The following is a 19443-nucleotide window of genomic DNA, read 5'->3' as shown; positions in this document are numbered from 1 at the left end:
CAAGTAGTCTAGAAATTCTTGAGAAATTGCCCCCTAAGTTTTCATTCTTATGTGTACTCTGTTTACGCGATAATTAAGAAACCTAAATAAAATTTTGCAGCTTTAGTGAACTTTTTATCAGATTATCTGAATTACGCCTAAACGCAATACGCCAACAGAGGGCGCCATCTTACAAAGTAGGAGGAGGAGAAAATGAATGGGAGCGGCGAATAGTCTGGCCTTGGATCATTTTTACGTTGTGATTTACATCCGATGTGAGGCGGATTACTCGACAGTTTGCAGGACATGGTGAAATCGGAAAACCCCGAAACAGGAGCGGAATTAACAGGTAAAATGTAGGGTTTTGATTGAAGAAGCCCTTAGAAATTAATGTCATTGAATTGTTTCAAGACATGTGTTTACTGTGTGGATTTGTAGACGTTTTAAATGGATTTTAACGTTATTTTTCCTCGTCTAAAGTAAGAAGTTGAGTTGAAAATTACAACATTATTAAATAGACAACTCGACCAGCTAACAACACAACCAGATTTCATGCCCCAATTGTCAGTTTATGGTTGGTTAAAAAACATGGAGGTGTAAAGGAACGCCAGGAACATCAATGGATCCCATAATTATTGTTAAACGAGTCTTTCAATTTAAGATATTACAGGATCGTTATAAAAATGGTAATAATTTAGCTTAGGACAAATAAATGATTCAAATTTAATTAAATGAGTGAAATGAAAGTTGATTTTTGGGGGCTTTTATTTTTTTGAATAATCAGGTGTGGGTTGACCCACTTTCTAGCTGAATCCTATTCGTCTTGGCCACCCCGAAACCTACTCCTCGAGTCCTTATGGTATCATATGAGGTTTATTCTGTTATCGTCTCCAACTCTATATAATCATATAGTGGAATGAACCTCCAACCGGGACCCAGTCTTTATGAATCGACCCTATGAATCTACCCTAGACGGCTTTTTTTACAAATTGCAGGCACAATTCCTACCTATGGGTAGGTTGTTGTTTTAAACCAAATATTAAAGACCCTGGACACTAATGGTAGTTGTCAAAGACCAGTCTTCTCACTTGCTGTATCTCAACATATGTATGCAGAAAATAACAAACCTGTGAAAATTTGAGCTCAATCGTTCGTCGAAGTTGCAAGAAAATAAAGAAAGAAAAAACCACCCTTGTCACACAAAGTCTGCGTTCAGATGCTTGATTTCGAGACCTCAAATTCTAAACTTGAGGTCTCAAATTGTGGAAAATTACTTCTTTCTCGAAAAGTACACCACTTCAGAGGGAGCTGTTTCTCACAATGTTTTATAAAATACCAACCTCTCCCCATTATGTGTTACCAAGTAAGGTTTTGTGCTTAAAAATATTTTGAGTAATTACCAATAGTGTCCACTGCCTTTTAATAAATATGAAATGTGATCACGCTCTTGATTTGTGTGCTTATGAATGCTGAAATGTTGTATTGACCCCAGTCATGCATTACAACCTCATTTTTATCACAGTTGCTATTATACCATTTATTGAATAACTCTAATAATAATAATAAGTGATTTTGACCTTGTTTGTTTCTAGGTGGTATCTAATGTCTGAAGTTGTTTCTACTCTGAGCTATCAATGCGTGTGAAGGAGCATCCCACATCAGCCACTATGGGGAAGAAACGCAATAAAACCAAACAAAATGACTACCATAACACATCGGATGAAGATATTCTAAAGGGTAAGACAACTCTCAAATCAGACACGGTGGGTGGTGCCGGGGGAGCCTGCCGGGCGAGCCTGCCGGGCGAGCCTGCCCATAACTAACAGGTTTTACCCAGCACTCTGAGCGAAACATACTGTACTGCCCAGCACAGATTTACCCGAGACATGCCAGATTGCAATTCAGCAATGATTGCCCCATATCTAAACATACTGAATATATTTGTCAAACCGCTTTCCTATGGGTGGACTTACATTTAACTGGATTAAAAGCCCACCACTAAACTTAGTTTAGCTACAACACTTCAGACCGAAAGATCCCGGGAATCTCATTTTTGAAAGGGCAAGGTCATTTTCATATTTCAAAGGGCACTTCCATTAAAAATCTATCGGGAAAAGTCTGTGGGAAGCTTTGGAAGGGGCACTAAGGCCAAGACCAGGAACAACAGGGCATCCATGTAATTGAAGGCCTGCAGCCGATTTCACGAGACTTTACACAACTGCGTAAGTCCACTTGCGCAACGTTTATGGCGCAACTTACGCCATAAACGTTGCGCAAGTGGTCTTACGCAGTTGCGTAAAGTTTCATGAAATCAGCCCCTGGAGTTGAATAATATTTTCAGCTTTAAAAGATATCAATTGAATGAAGCGTGACTCCTAATCCTTCTTTATACTGATGAGATGTTATTTTTGGGTTTGCTATTTATCAGGAAAGACCTGTTCACACATTGACAAATCTGTCAATTTATCCGGCATCAAGAAAGGATTGAAACAAGCTGGTGGCTCTTCCAAACTGGGTCAATGTGTGGTAAGAATTTAACATTTCTTAGCTTCAAAATGACACCATCATAATTGGAACTTATGTTCAATTTATCTTCATATATCCAACAATATGCAAACTTGGATCTGTGCAAGTGTAAAAGCTATCTGTAATCTCCTATGAAATAAAAAATAATTAATAACCAGTTTTTATATAGTTTTTAATTTCACATCCGATGGCCATCCCAAATCGCTTCCAACATGATTAGGCAAAAAACAAACTTTTTATTGCCTTTTCCGACCGACCGAAAAAGTCAGAAATCCACGGTCATGTTTTTTTTTTTTCTCAAAAATGGTGTTTAAAAATCGAAATGAAGTATTTTATACTTTGAATGCCCAATAAACGACTATAAACCCTTTATTCGAAGCTGAAATATTATTTTTGAGTGCTGTCAGAAATCACAATGGATGATGAAGTGTCTAATATTGTTCTTCACACACACGTATTGGGAGGGTGGGCTGCCCTCCTAAAATTTGGGCCGCCCTGCCTAACAATAGACAAACACACTATTTTGTAGACTGCATTTAATACGATAATAAACGAGTACCTGATAAGCCAAAACCAGCTTCAAAACTACAGCAACTATGTTGAAACACAACGATGCACTCGGCCACATGGTTCAATCTGTCGCCCACACCATGGAAATACCCACCGCATGCAAAGTGCTTAAACAGTCCGCACGCTGTGATTGGCCATTGATAGACTCCAACACAATACGCACATTCAAAACTGAGAAAGAATTGCCACGCAGGTTTCCGCAGGCCTGTAGAATGTTGCAATGTACAGCCTTAAAGCTTATTCAAACATGTATAACTTTCGCCGATTGAGGGCGTTTACGATTTGGGGCAAAGTTCATTGATAAATAACTGTTCTGTGCAGTGTTACCGATCGTTGAATCTCAAAGATTTTATTGCAAACGAAGATCTTTAACGCTGGAACAGCTGATCACTAATTCACGAAAATGGTTTTAGTGGAAAAAGTATTATTTAGGGCCAACAATTGGGGATGAGATCGTCCAAAAATTTTGTGAATTTTTTTTCTCCTCTGACGTAGGCCCTATTGAAATTCTATCTCTCTTTATTTTGTTAGTCTTGTGTGAACGATAAAGGAGCGACTGAGAAACGTTTAGCAGCTAGTTGTGAAGATAGCGGAGATGGACCAGAGAATACCATCTGGCTTTGCATGGTTTGTGGTAATCAGGTGAGTTGGGTTACCAGGGAACAGGAACTATGTTTAATGGAAGAGTGTGACCTTGATTTGACCTTTATTTGACCTTGATTTGACCTTTAATTGTCTTCTAACAACTTTCAAGAGCACACAAGTCCAAACAATGAACCTCTTAAGCTTTTCAAAAACTCTTCCTTTCAACAAAGTACATGCAATACAAGATAGAAAAATAATTCAAAACAGTATACTCTGCTCGTCTTCAAGCACTACTTAAGCAGCCTCAACATTGGCATTCCATCTTTCTCCTGAAGACTCACGAAATGTCGAGACCAAACCTGCTCTTTTCAGAGCCAACACTCCCTCAAAAGAGAATTCTATACCCGCAAGTTTACTATTATGTGGAGTTTCTTCTTATTTGTTTTCTTGTCTTAATCTTAGGGATGTGGTCGAGGTTCTCAACATGAGCATGCCTTGAAGCACTATGAGACACCTCGTAGTAACTTCCATGCACTCTCATTATGTATCAATACTATGCAAGTGTGGTGCTATAAATGCGATGATGCGGTGTTCTTGGATGACAGCAGGAAGCTACATGAATGTGTGGAATGGTTGCGTAAAGAGATGGGAGCACCCAAACTTCCAGGTAAGATTATGTTTTGTTTATTTATTCATGTTAGAGCAAGTTCGAGTGGGCACAATTAGTCGACCCGTGGTTGACTATTGACCAGCAATGTATATGCACAGTGTGGCACCAACTCGAACAACTCATTTGGAGGTCTAGTCAACCTTCCGCCTTTTCGCCATAGTGTCACTGGTTCCCCTCTGCGATTTACACATGTTTGAATGGAACATGCTTTTGGGACCAGTGAATAAACCATGGGCTCGAGGCTGGTTCCAAATGGTCGACCACAGTAGTCAACCAATGGTCGACCAGCCTTGGTTCAAGTGCAAATGGTCAACCTTTAGTTGACCAATGTGCACACTCGAACTTGCTCTTAGGGTTCATCCTTGGAATGGGAAGTAAAGCCGTTGGTCACTACAAATAAATGAACCTAGTGCACTTAGCAAAAAGAAGATACGCCCCTGTTTCTGATTTTCTTGGCAGCATACTGCATATTTTATGAGACGAGGCAAGAATATTACAACAACTTGGAAAGAGATACAAGTAGGAGACAATAACACTGTATTTATGAAAACTTGGCTTGGTATAACGCTAGTTCTCCGAATAAAAAAACAATGTTTTGAGGATCTTGTTTTTTCAGCATCCAAATAAAATGTGCGCCTTATCCAATCTTTACTTGTGCAGCTAAGAAGAAATCCAAGGATTCTGACGGTGACTCTATACCAATGAAAGGAAGTATGGTAGGAGGGAGTGCAACGACTAACAGCGTCAAACAAGAAGGCTCTATGAAAGTCAAGGTTTGTTTTTTGATTGTTTAGACAAGGATGTAATTTCTCTGTTTTTGTCCAGAAATCTGTTTTTTTAAGCCCCCACCCCAACGACAATTTTTTTTTAAATTTTTTTTTTTAACTATTTTATAACTTAAATCAAATTCATATAAAAATTAAGATAAAACCTTACGGAACACCCCAGATTGCAGAGTAGGGCTTTCAAAACCAAAGATGAATGTATGTTTTAAAAGCAGGCTTCATACCCGCAAGCTTTCTCTCTCGCAACCTTTGCGCTTGCAAGCTTTCATGATTTGCACTCAGAGTTAAGGTTTCATTTTCAACAGCCCATCACATCCCTGTTTAGATGATCTTGTCATCAAGGGAACTCGGCAACTCCCACAAGGAGAAAACACCAAGCTGGCAACAGCCAATCCATGTCGTACAAACATTAGTTTAGCGTCCATGTTTATGACATTTGTTCTCTTTTTTTTCTTGCAGGGTCTCAATAATTTAGGGAATACATGTTTCTTCAATGCAGTTATGCAAGTAAGTTTATTATAACATATTTTATGATCTCTTTCTTTTTATTGTTTTATTGTTTAAAAAAGTTTGTATGATTCTGCTAAAGTCTCTAATAGCTGGTTGTGCAAGCTGGGTTGATCACATGTGAAAGGAAATTTGACCATATATCACCTATCCTAAGAGACTTGCACTGGCTACCAATTGAGACACAAAGTCAATACAAGATCATGCTGCTTGTGTGCTGATGTCTGAATTCCTGTGGTCCAGCAAAACTTGACCAATCTACGGACTTTCCAAAAACCAACTCATAACTTGTGCTCCAGTTGGGACAATTCTGCCTTTTTCATTCCTGGAAGCAAACACTGTTGGGGTGACTGCACCTTTTCTGTTGGACCCCAGGTCACGGAACAGTCTTCATTATAACTTCAGACAATCACCTACAATACAGACTTTCAAGACATCACTCAAATCTCACCTGTTTACAAGAGCTTACTGTTCAGCACCATGAACTATTATCGTTGGAATATGGCGCCATATGTTTTGATTACATGATTATATTTTTTTGCCTGTGTAGAATATTACTCAAACCAACGTCTTGCGAGAACTCCTACATGAGAAGTGGATGTCTGGGAAGGAGGTTTGTGTTCCGGATGATACTCATCTCCGCGTCTCACTGGACTCATCAACTCAGACTCATTTCTCATTCGATGGTCAGAAGAAATCTGAAGATTACATTGAGTCACCGGTGAGGAAAAAACTCAAAGACATAACTAAGGCCTTTTTTTTTTGTTCCTGACACTTGTTTCCTGATTAGCATGATGCTTTACTATAATTCCTTCTCTGAACCAAGGGGTTTAAATCGATACCCGCTAGGGTAGAGGTAGATTTTGTGTATAAAAACACCTTTGGAGCGTCACGGCAGCTCTGCGCTGTATACTCCCCTGGGAGCTGAGAAAGATTACAGGAGTGTTATTGACCCAATGACGCGGACACTAGCGTAAAAAACATTGAGACGGTTGTTGTGAAATGTGTTTTTATTTTCATTGTTTGTTCCCCATCAGGCCCCAGTCACCATTAGTCTTCCACCTCCTGGGTCATTGACCTCTTCTCTTGTCGGCTTCCTTGATGAGATGAACAAAGGAGGCAAGTCAAGCATTGTCAACCCTAGAGGTCTCTTCAATCAGATATGCCAAAAGTAAGTCATTCATTACAATAATAGTAGTAAGTAAGGTTGCGTGACACCATGTGTGGCTCTGAGGAGAGCCAGTTTGTACTGCTTAAAGTTTCGGTCAGTGTGCTCTGATCTAAGTGTCTTGCTTAAGGACACAGATGTCAACTGGGATTCGAACCCACACTCTGCTGATCAGAAACACCAGAGCTTGAGCCGTTAGGCCACGACACATTATTATGATGTAGTACAATCTGTCCCACTCCAATGTAGCTCATCAGGCCTGTGTTTATACAAATTTCCTTGGCATGAAACAACTGAGAATATTTAGATTCCCCATAGACAGAATGCCAGTCCATCACATGTTACTCCCCAGCTCTCCTCTGTATCTACTCCTGGGTGGAGAGAAGCAACGTTAAAGTTCCTTGCCACAGGACACAAGTGTCGCGATTGTCAAGGCCAGGATTAAAATCCACCTTTTGTGAATTACAGAACTTAAATCCACCGCCTTAGACCACTTAATAAATCTGATTCTGGTTTGACTCTTGCAACAACCCTAGAAGTGATTTCACTCTCATAATTTGATTGTTGGATATTTTATTTACCAGGGCGTCTCGTTTTAAAGGATACCAGCAACAAGATAGTCATGAATTGCTCCGTTATCTTCTAGATGGAATGAGAGCTGAAGAGATGAAGGTAAATACAATGAACAGATCAGCTGTACTACCATTACTGAGGCACCTCAATGGTTTGTACACAAAGACATGGACAAATCATAATCTTTGTTGCGCTGTATGTGAACTAAGTGTCTCCTCAATGATTTTGTGCTGCTAGCCACGCAGAAATGGCGACGCAGGGATGCATTCATCGATCAGCTTATACACCTCATGGACTGACATCCAACAAGGCATCCTACATGGTCGTCCATTTTGGAAGCCAGGACGATGCCCAACCAAGATTTACCATGAGTATACTCGGTTTGCGGTAACACCATGTGTATATCCTACTTTGTTGTGTAGATTTTGTTCTGTGGGAACTAGGTCTTGCTGTTTATTCTACTGCCGCAGAGTAGGTTTTGAAAGTTGGAAGACTGCTTAGTTTTAAAAAGAACTGTCCTATTATAATTATACAGATCTCCTCAAAGCACTAAACTTATGACCTTTTTATATTTACTTAACTCAGAGAATGCAAGAAGCCATCTTGACGCACTTTGACATCAAGGGGTCAAAGGTGAAGAGTCTAGATGATGCTACAAAGAAGAAGATTAAGATGTATGGTCTACATTGTAAACATACATTTGTAGATAGTGTGTTTAGTGGTCAGCTCTTGAGTCTGGTGCACTGCAATGAGTGCCATGAGGTGAGTCAATAAAGTCAATCCTTCACCTATCTTGAACTCTTGGTGGCAGCAGACATTGCGGTGGTACCTGGAAATTTTTCGTACGAGTTTGACCAGCATTTTTTTGTACAAGCGATTTGCAACGTAAAAGTCCAATAACCTGTGACTGATTAGATGATCGCCATTTAGCCCTACCCTTGAACTCTTGGCAAGGCAGCGCAGTACAACTCAGGTGTCTGCTAGCTGTCACCAAGAGTTCACAGGGCTGTTTTCACAACGAGTTTTGCAGGAGTTGAGCACAATTCAACTGAGGCGAATTATTCATTGCAAATTTGTGACGTCAAAATTTGTATCACATTCACATTTGCAGAAAGTATGAACCAGGCTTAAAGGGAAGGTACACTATTGGTAATTGTCAAAGACTAGTGTTCTCACTTGGTGTATCTCAACATATGCTTAAAATAACAAACCTGTGAGCATTTGAGCTCAATTGGTCATCGGAGTTGTGAGAAAATGATGAAAGAAAAAACACCCTTGTTGGACGAATTTGTGTGTGCTTTCAGATAGGAATAAAAGACTTCTAGCTAGAAGTTTTTTATTATTTAAGTGAAAAATTACCTCTATTTCAAAATCTATGCTAATTCAGAGGGAATTATTTCCCACAATGTTTTTACTATCAACAGCTCTCCATTGCTCGTTACCAAGTCAGTTTGTAAGTTCATATTTGTTTTGAGTGATTACCAAACGTGTACCTTCCATTTAAAGGCAGTGAACGCTATTGGCAATTACTCAAAATAATTATTAGCATAAAACCTTACTTGGTAACAAGTAATGGGGAGCTGTTGATAGTTTAAAACATTGTTAGAAACGGCTCCCTCTGAAGTGACATAGTTTATGAGAAAGAAGTAATTTTCCACAAATTTGGTTTGGAGACCTCAAGTTTAGAATCTGAGGTCTCGAAATTAACCATCTAAACGAACACAACATAGTGTGACAAGGTTTTTTTTTCTTTCATAGTTCTCTCGCAACTCCGATGACCGATTAAGCTCAAAGTAAGAAGACTGGTCTTTGACAATTACCAATAGTCCCAAAGACTAGCGTAGCACAAAATACCACTGGACTATATTGAACTGGCTCGCTATGCTCTCACAATGTCTGGTATGTTTTCCAGACACCAGGGTACTACACATGTACATGGATTGCACATTTAGTGTTCCAATATATTTGTTGTATGTGTGTAAAATATACAAATATGTATTCATGATTGGATTGTGTGCTTGATTTACAGGTATCTGAAGTACTAGAACCATTCCTTGATCTATCGCTACCTATCGTGGAATCAAAGGTACGTCATTGATAGATTCTATTTTTTGAATTCATGCTCTCCAGCCAGCTTCGAGAAACACTACTGGCAGGAAGGAATTACAATTTTATTAAAAAACATATATTTGTGAGCAAATAAAATTGCAAAGTGGCATATGTGACTGTATATGATAACTTTATTGACAAATGAAAGGCATTAGGCAACTTTAGTAATTGTCAGAGACCAGTATTCTCACTTGGTGTATCCCAACATAAATGCATAAAGTAACAATTCTGTTATTTGGCTCAACTGGTCATCCAAGTCTCAAGAGAATAATAAGAGAAAAACACCCATGTTGCAAAACTCAGTGCCCTCTCAGGTACCTAATAGTAATAAAAAGCTTCAGCTTAAGTCTTTTGATATTTGAGTGAGAAATTACCTCTTTCTCAAAACTATGTTACTTCAGAGGGAGCCGTTTCTCACAATCTGTTATACTATCAACAGCTCTCCATTGCTTGTCACTAAGTAGGTTTTTGTGCTAACAATTATTTTGAGTAATTACCAATAGTGCCCACTGCTCTTGCTATGATTTTGGGGTTTTTTGATAATTGGAGAGTTTGATTGTAAACTAAATTAACTTCCAACAGGGAAAGAGAAATACAGCGCCCCCAAGACCTTCAGAGAAACAAGCCACATTATTAGAGAAGAGTTCAGAGGTCACGACCCCTGTTACCGAGGCATCAGGTTTAAGAGATGAAAACAAACTCAGTAAACATCAAATCCAGAAGGCAAGAGAGAAAGCTAAGAGAGAAGCAAAGGTCAGAATAAATCTATTCATATTTATTCATAAATACCTCAGACAGTTTCGCATTTCCTTTTGGTGCAGACCGCGTCACATGGGTTGTTTAAACGGTTAATAATGACCAGCTATGGCTGTTTATAACCGGTTGTTTTTTTGTTACATTACGGGTTCGGGCCTTTATCGCACGGCCATGACCCTGGCGGTTTTAAACGGCAGTTTAATAATTTGTCGCTACCCTTTTATTAACATCTGGTAAACCTTTTAGTGAGAACTTCTTTCTGCACTAGGCCTGAAGCATTCCTGGTAACGTGGAGTACGCACACGCACTAGCCAAAACGATTTGCTTATGGCAAGCAGAACAGTGAAAATGCCACTAGGTCTTTTTTTCAGACTGACATGGCCTCCTACAGTCACCTCTCTATTTTCTCCCTTTTATTAACTTCTCTTATTTTTGAAAATTCTTACCCATTGACTGAACAACGAAATGAAATAATATCTAGGCATGAAATACTTTTTTATTTTAGGGTTTGTGCATCAAACTTCATTTTCTTACTTGATGATCCTAACTGTAAACCAATTTAGTATCACGAGAGATAAACTTGTGGCGGGTCATTGCCGAGCAGTTAAGAACACCGGAATCAAGCTCTGGTGTTTGATCAGCAGAGTGTGGGTTCAAATCCCGGTCGTGACACTTGCTACGTAAGATTGGGAAGGTAGTGCTTTCTGCTCTACCGGCCAGGGCCATCTGGATGGACTGTAAAAGGGTTAACCCTGTATCAGCCCTAGGAGTAGGTGGCAATGGCCTCTGGAAAAAAATAGTTGTAGCCCACACCTTGAAGTGGCCTTCAGGCCTTGCGTGTCTGGTAACTTGCATAAAAAAAATTGGGTTCTTATGGTTTACATTAAATTGATTTGTTATGTCACACCTTCTTCATAGAATACAAAGCTTCTAAACGTAATGTAATTTTTCTTCTCAATTATAGAGAAAGCATCGTAAATCACAAAACAGCCAGCAGGAGACAACCAATCAGGCAGGAGCCGAAGAAACTCCCAACCAATCAGAGAATGAAGAAGAAGTGTTCCAGGATTCAAACGATGCGGACAGTGAAACATCGCTCTTTGATCGTCCAGATCGTAAAGGAAGTGTTGACTTTTCCAGGACGGTCCGAACCACTGGGTCTACTTACAGTCTTTCGAATAAAGCGCAAAATCAGACTGGAGCTGAGACTAAGAAGGAGAAAACAACTGTCAATGGTGGAACGAATCATGACATCAAATCGGAAAGAACTAAACGTCAAGATGATCCGCCTGAGATTGATACTGACGAAGAGTCAAATAATTTAGTTGGAGGGATTAAAAAATTAACACTTGAGAACGCTCCGTTGAAAAGTCAGACAAATGAAAACAAAATGGAGTCATCTGTGGCGGCTACCTCATCAGAAAACATCAACAGCAATTCATCAACAGCTCCTGATCCACCAAGTAGCTCTGATATTATCGCTAGCTCATCAAAACTATCTGAAGAACAAATAGCCAAACAAAACAGTCAAACTGAGTACTTAGCCTGTAATGGCTTAGGGAGCAGTACAGGGGATAGCACAGCAAGTGCTAAAGATAACGATTCGGTCAGTAAAGCTAAGGACCAGGCTAGCAAAGATGATACTGAAGCTAATAAGTCTAGTATTGCTTGTGGATTTACAGCAGCTAAACTCGCTAAGCAGGAAGATTTCTCACCGCCGTTATCTCCCACCTCTCCAAGCCGGTCTAGAGTTATGTCAACTTTGGCTCCTCGCTACCAGGGGAAGTCACTGGAGTGTTCTGTGGAATCCTGTCTCAGCCAATTTACCGTCCCAGAATGGCTCACTGGATCCAATAAATTCGGATGTGAAAACTGCTCCAAGAAATCAGGTATGTCTGTTAATATCATCATCCTTCTACCTTGGACAGAATAGTAGAAGCAGCTTTGATGTAATGGTGCAAGGTTGCTTTATCCCTAATGAGTTGTTGGGTCTCGGTTTGATTGAGATTTGTGTCTTTGGTGACGGTGTCTGGGTAGTTCATTCTCCTCATGCCTGTTAGTATGTTATCACACAAGCGCGAGTGGAATACGGAAAAATATAGCCCGTCTGCGTCCCATATCCAACAAGGCCAAGGCTGAGTTGGATATGGAACGCAGACGCGCTATATTTGTTCGTATTGCACGAATTTATCTTCCAGTCTCACGTGCAACGCGCGAAGTTAAAAATATCAGAACGTTATTTTGCGATGAAAAGCATGCACGTGCACAAAGTTTAGAATGTAACTTTTGCACTGTCCGTACATGGAGCGTGATGCATTGACATTCACAATACAAATCGCTTGTGTAAGAGCGCTATATAAATGTCTCTTATTATTATTAATAATTATTAATTTTTTTAACTAGGGTTTATTCTCTGTGTTTTTTAATCATTGATTGATGGTTGTGTACAAATTCTGCATTTCTTACATGTTTACTGTATTTTCTAATGGGTGTTTTAATTATATGGATTTTAATATGTTTTCTATTAATTGTTCAGCGTCCAGGAGCATGTTTACATGGATAGGCGCTATATAAATTTCCATTATTATTATTATTAATACATACCGTGCAATAAAAACACTGGAAGTCATATAGGTTTTTATACCACCCTCCAGTTGGAGCATCTGAGGAGGCTTCCAATTGTGTCGGGCTTCATCTAAACACAGGAAAAACGAAGACTCTCCTCGTGAATATTCCTCCAACATCCAGTATACAGACTCTTGATGGTACGAAACTTAAAACTGTTTCAGATTTCAAATACCTCGGTTGGTCACTACCTGACTCGTTCCAAGATTTCAAATGCAGGAAAGCGCAAGCATGGTCAGCATGTAACCAATTAGATAAGATCTGGAAGTCTGATCTTGACAGAGCTATCAAAATCAAGTTCTTCAGGGCACCTCGGCCAGTAATATTTTAAGGGATGCTTTCTACCCTCATTATCTTCAAACTGTTGAAGTTTAATGTAAATCTGTGGACATTGTTTTTTGTGTCCTTCTGCCACCATGTTACCTGCCTGGAGTTGTTGAATAAGTTGCTAATAACTCTATTTAAAAAGAACCTTTAATTTGATTTTTTCCCCCTAATTATAGAAGAGACGAACAAGGAGAAGAAGATAGTCTACACTGACGCTAGCAAGCAGTTACTCATCCATCAACCTCCTTCAGTTCTGACCCTCCATCTTAAGAGATTCCAACAGGTATGACCATTCAACTCTGACCGCTCAACTCTGACCTTGAGTCACCATAGAGCTTCTTTCATTTTTTTATTTCAGAGGTTATTTTCTTACGCTGCTCCATTTCTTTGTGATAGTCTTCATGTGCATATTCGCCAGGCTAGTTCTTTACACTGTTAAAGTGTGGATAAGGTTTAGCTAAATAAAAAGGAAGGAGGAGAGCTGGCAGACACATTTTTAAAGACAACCGTCTGGGCTAATTTTCGTCTGAGATCATTGAAATGTATCCTTTTTTATCGTTTAAACAAAACAAAAAGAGAAATGGACCCTGAAATGGAAGCAAGCGAGGGCGCTAAACTTGGATTATTGTTTTTTGGCCGTATGTTCTAGAGGTAAAAGGTGTCAATTATTAACCAATGTAGTCACTAATTAGTCTGTAATTCTAGCACTTATATCTTTTTTCGACCAGGTTGGATATTCATTGCGGAAGATCACAAGACATATTAATTTCCCGTTGGTTCTCAACCTAGCTCCTTTCTGCAGCACCTCATGCAAAGTAAGTACTTGAGGTATAATCCTCTAAAACTTCTGCATTGTCTTCTCTCTTGGCTCTAATAAGAGCGTTGAGAATAAATACCCAAATTCATATGAAATAATGTTGGAGAATCTGGTGAAATGTCACAGAAAGGGACTGCTCCATTAAAGATACTGAACACCTTTGGTAATTGTCACTCAATTGGTTGTTGAAGTCGTGAGAGAATAATGGAAGAAAAAACACCCTTGTCGCATAAGTTGTGTGCTTTTAGATCCTTGACTTTGGGACCTCAGCTGAGGTCTCGAAATCAATTCAAATATTTTAGTGACTACGTTACTTCCGAGGGAACTGTTTCTGACAGGGATCTGTTTCTTACAATAATTTATACGTTGCTTGTAAGCAAATAAGTTTTTATGCTAACAATTATTTTGTGTAGTTACCAATAGTGTCCAGTGTCTTCAAAGAAAGACACTAAAAGAAAACATCCTTTTCATCATAACTTGCACCTGTTATCTCCATGTAGTTCCTTTTCAAAACAGTTGGTTCGGGTCCTGGTCGGGACACTTGTGTCCTTGAGCAAGATACCTGACTTTAATTGCTTCTCTTCATCCAGGGGTATAAATGGGTACTTGGGAGGGTAGAGGTTGAAAGCCTTTGGGACGCCACGGTTGCCCAGGGCTGTATACTCCACAGGGAGCTGAGAAAGATTTAAGGAATGTTATTGGCACCATGACCAGTGGTGGATTTCACAAAGAGTTAAGACCTATTCTCATCTAGAGTTAGGACGAGCAACTCGTCTTAACTTAGGACTAGCCTAAGTTTTTGATAACTCCCAAAGAGTTATTTGACTGTTCCTAGGTTAGGACCATCTTTGTGAAATCTACCCCAGGGCACTTATGTAAAGCGCATGGATACGTTATTGTGAAATGCGCTACATGTAACAAAGAACTTGTGTTATTAATTCTGACAATCAGAATGTTTGTAAATTCTCACTCCCCTCACATTCATGTTGATGCGTTTATTTTTTTTCTTTCTGTGCAGCCTTACAGTGACAATAATCAACAAGTGATGTACGCCCTCTATGGCGTAGTAGAGCACAGTGGACGATTACACTTTGGTCACTACACAGCATTTGTCAAGGTGCGACACTCCGCGGAAGCCTTAAGACGCTACGTACTCGGCATCCCTAACAATCTCAACTCCCTAAATGAACAATGGAACAATTCCTTTAAACTTGCCAATGGGGAAGACTGTGGTGTAGAATCGGCTTATTGTCATGACAACCACTCGGCATCCTCCTCTTCATCATCTCGTAAGGTAACGCCCCCTGAAGGTAAATGGTACTACATCAGCGACTCGCATGTCAGTGAAGTCACTGAGTCTAAAGTACTGAGCTCACAGGCTTACATTCTCTTCTATGAAAGAATCCTTTAGAGTCCTCAACTATTCTGAATCCATTAAAATCCAACGGAAGGGTTGATTAGAGTCTAACAGGTCCACTGAACCCAATTTCGTTGAGTTGCCTTAAGCAGAAAATTGCCCTTAACATATTCCTGCTAATCACAAATGAGCAGGATACCAGTCACAAATGGTGCATGTAAAATCACATTTTGGCTGGTAACATTAATGTGCTTAGCATCATTTTGTTGTGCTAAGCTACTTTCCTGCTTTAGCAGCTCCATGAAATTGGGCCCTGGTCATATCATAGACACCAAGGGCCCAACTTCATAAAGCCTGTGAGCATAAAAACTTTCTAAGCACAGAAGAATCTTGCTTAGCAGACACTGGTTAACAGCCAAAATGCCATCATGTTTACATTGTTGCAACTAGTGCCCCACACAGTTTTGCTAAGCATTTTTTTCTGCTTAACAGCTTGATGAAATTGGGTCCTGGCTGGTGGATGAATTATTCTCATGTGTAGAATGTAAGTTAATGATAGAGTGGTGTTAACACTGATAGTCGTATAACAACTTATTGTACTACAAACTCTACTTGAAGAGGTCAATAATTAGAACCTAGCTGCAAACGTTACAAACTGACAAAAGGCCTTTTCACACTATCGACTTTCTATCCGTGTTGAAACTTATCTGGATAGCAGTATTGACTCAGTAAAGTTTTAACAGGGATACAAACTGCATCGCTTTCACACTAGCTCTGCGCAGAATCATCCTCGGATAACTGTTGATCCAGGTATTGTGTGATCATTTCACACTGCACAGTATTAACCGGATTCAAGCAGGACGCATCGCTGTATCCATATCGACACAGTGTTGAAAAGTCGTAAGGTGAAAAAGACATTGTACGGATTGTTTCCGTGTCCAACACAGGTTTGTTTGTACTGTGAAAAGGCCAATAGTGTTTGCCAAGAGAACATAGTCAAATTCACAAAAGAACTATGATTCATACTTAATCTGAAGTACATTGTACACAGATTCTACTCAGAGAGATGTTAGTATTACATAATAATATCATGTGCATCAATTGTAATGATTTCAATTATACAATAGTTTATTTGTGTGGAGTATGAACTAAGATGAGCTAAACAAGTTTATTTGTTTAATTGCTGTGATCTGCAGAATTGCTGTAATGCAAATAATGCAAATTGATTTATTGGGGAATGCATTAGTATTTTGATAAAAAGTTTGACAATGGGAGACTTTTGAGACGCTGGTGGCAGCAGACATACTGGTCCTTTTTTTTTTTGCAGCTCTGAGCGTGCACACACGCTCAGTGTTGCGCACTCAGGCCTGAGCATGCGCAAAACTGTGAAAAAGGACTGTCCAGAAGTCTCCCATTTCTAGTTGATTTGATATCTTACTGATTCTGCTTATTTTTGTACTGACAGTGACATAGTTACATCGGTTACCCTGTGAAATGTATTGTACACCTGGTATCCTATACTTGAATAGAAATGTATTAATTTTAATATAACCCAATACACAAATGTGTGTTAGCACTGTACACTCAGTACTTTCCTAAGTTCTGTGGAAATAATTTACAGGCATTATTACTTGGGTGGTATTCAAACCCACGACCATTGCAATTCTAGAGCAGTGTCTTACCAACTAGACCACTGAGATTGCCCGGTAGCTAGAGGCAGTTTGAAGAAGGAATTCTGCGCTTATGTCGAGTGTATTACACAGGTTAGTGGGGAATATTGGTTTGTGCGCACGTGTACTCAACTGTACTAGGCATTCTATGCTTATACAGCAAGTGTAGAGATTTGCATTGCATGTAAGCGGAGAATGGTGATTGCAAGTGCAGACTAAGGTGGTACACAGGGACATGAAATTGGTCCAGAATGTTAGGTTGGTTGTTTATATGTTTGTGCTCCTGGAATATACAAAGGAATGTTATAAGTTAGAATGTCAAATTGAGGAACATTTAGAATTCAAGCTGTCTTAAGAGAGTTTTCATCAGAAGGGAGTAGGTAACTATAACCTCTCAGAGAATCCAAACATCTTTCAAAGCTCCTGTGATATTGAAAGAGTTGATTCAGCATTTAAATGCTAGTTTCAAAACCATCTAATAAGTGAGTTTCGTGAATGCTAAGTTGATGCAAAACCAAAATCTTCAAATCTGGAAAGTATTTATCTTCGTTGAAGAATAGACTGAAAGTAAACGACTTGTTTTATAAGGAAACTTTCTAAAAAGCACAATAATTATTTGATTTGCTGAAATGTTTTTGACAGGTTGTTTTATGACGATTCCTAAAAATTAAAAGAAATCAACACTGTAGCAAACCTTGTAAGGAAACCTGTTTAGTGGAAGATTAAGGTGGAAGAATTAATCTTTGTATTTTTGTAGAATTTCTTTTAATTTGGGAAATTGATGGAAATGCTTTTGCAATGATGAAAAGTTGTGTTTCTTTTTATGTTTGATTTGTGTAGTTTCATGATAGAAACTTGTCTTATATTTTGTTATCAAAACAATATGTTGGGATGTTCTCAGGAATTTATAAGTGGATTTTTATCCAAAAACTTAACAAGATGGTCGCCCGCAACATTTTTTTTGGTGTAACCTTTTTTCAGTATTGTAGATTTTCTATTTAATAGTTCCATCTAGATATGCGTCAGACTTTATTGCTAATTAGAAGAGTACAATTATCAAACGATTCCCTTTTGCTGTTGTTTCCATATTTTAATGTAATACTGTAGCTATAGTAACAAATAAATGAGGATAAAATAACCTTAAGGGAATTCTCTCTAAAGTAGTGAAAATTGAAGTTGAGAATCAAGAAACATAACCTAACTTGAGGTACTTTCTCCATATCTTTTAAACTTATAGTGTAGTTATTTTAGCTTTTTATTCTTTTGTCCTATATAAGTTTTACCCATCTAAGTTTTTGGATAATGTTAATGTTTGAGACAGCTGCAGAGTGTATAATGTATATAATGAATTTCAGTTTTATTTTCAAACAATATGCCCAAATCATATATTTTGTCAATTTCTTTTGGTTATCTTCTCGACAATTAATTGTATAACAACAAAAATGTTATTTTTACTTAAAGTTTAAATTTCCCAATTATGTATTATATGTGTCTAACAATGGAGTGTTTAAAGATTAATAAAGCAAATTATTTAGCTAAAAATCCTGCAATTTTCTACCCAGAAAAAAAAGAAAGTCATGACTAGAGTTTAAGAAATTCAGTTGGATTGTATTTAAGATAACTACCTTGTACATCAGTTTGGTATTAAACTATTTTTATCCATAATCTGTGTCCTTGTGTGAGTTTTTTTCTTGGTTTGCTGCTTTTATTTCCCAAAGCCCAAATCTGAACTGATTAGGTTAGGTGTGACCAGTGCTAGTGGATTATGGAATAAAATCCACTTTTGAAACATGAAGGGTACATTTTACCTTAGCCTTTGGCGAGTGCAGTCTTTTTACACATTAACTATATTACTGAATCTTTTTAAAATAACTCAAGAAGGCATAAAATTAATATGCTTATTGTTGCAAAGAGAGAAAAGATCTGAAAACTGAAAAAAAACATCATTGTGGTCACCCCTAACTAATCAATTATGAACTAATTTTCAACACCTGACAAAATAAAACTTGTAAACAAATTTAATTTACAGTTTTAAATTGACATAATTTGGAATAAAACTTTATCCCTGGTCCATCAAGGCCCATACACCGTGCACAAGCAATGAGTAAAGGAATATCCCTATATCTTGGGTTCACTACGGCCCATACCCTGTGCACAAGCAATGGGTACAGGAATATTGCCATATTCAGGGGTCCAACGACCGAAACTTAACGGTGGGTTGCCCCGTTGGCTGTGCACAAGCATCGGGTACAGGAATATCTCCATATCCCGGGTTCACTACGTCCCATACACTGTGCACAAGCAATGGGTACAGGAATATCTTTATATCCCGGGTTCAGTACGGCCCATACACTGTGCACAAGCAATGGGTACAGGAATATCTCTATATCCCGGGTTCAGTACGGCCCATACACTGTGC

At 38.7% G+C, this 19443-nt stretch overlaps 1 protein-coding gene across 1 annotated transcript; it reads left to right on the top strand.

Moving 5' to 3' along the window:
- The first annotated feature begins 242 nt into the window (after positions 1 to 242).
- On the top strand, positions 243 to 18681 carry LOC139947117 (ubiquitin carboxyl-terminal hydrolase 16-like). Its single transcript, XM_071944964.1, has 17 exons — positions 243 to 328; positions 1572 to 1716; positions 2408 to 2505; positions 3607 to 3717; positions 4123 to 4327; positions 4991 to 5103; positions 5575 to 5622; positions 6173 to 6343; positions 6660 to 6793; positions 7375 to 7462; positions 7949 to 8125; positions 9393 to 9449; positions 10055 to 10225; positions 11193 to 12117; positions 13357 to 13463; positions 13909 to 13995; positions 15016 to 18681. The coding sequence occupies exons 2-17, from the start codon at positions 1614 to 1616 to the stop codon at positions 15406 to 15408; spliced, it is 2988 nt and encodes a 995-aa protein (XP_071801065.1). The 5' UTR covers positions 243 to 328; positions 1572 to 1613; the 3' UTR covers positions 15409 to 18681.
- The last annotated feature ends 762 nt before the right edge of the window (positions 18682 to 19443 follow it).

This window comes from Asterias amurensis, chromosome 14, assembly GCF_032118995.1.
Source record: "Asterias amurensis chromosome 14, ASM3211899v1".
NCBI classification, from domain to species: Eukaryota; Metazoa; Echinodermata; class Asteroidea; order Forcipulatida; family Asteriidae; genus Asterias; species Asterias amurensis.
The sequence above is the reverse complement of the archived record's forward strand: the minus strand, read 5'-3'. Positions and strand labels throughout refer to the sequence as shown.

What these genes read in the sequence shown, in the direction of transcription:
- LOC139947117 (XM_071944964.1), top strand. Translation starts at nt 1,614, where the DNA reads ATGCGTGTGAAGGAGCATCCCACATCAGCCACTATGGGGAAGAAACGC. An exon ending in TCTTCAATGCAGTTATGCAA is followed by an intron (nt 5,623 to 6,172) that starts GTAAGTTTATTA and finishes TTGCCTGTGTAG; the next exon opens with AATATTACTCAAACCAACGT. An exon ending in ACTGCAATGAGTGCCATGAG is followed by an intron (nt 8,126 to 9,392) that starts GTGAGTCAATAA and finishes CTTGATTTACAG; the next exon opens with GTATCTGAAGTACTAGAACC.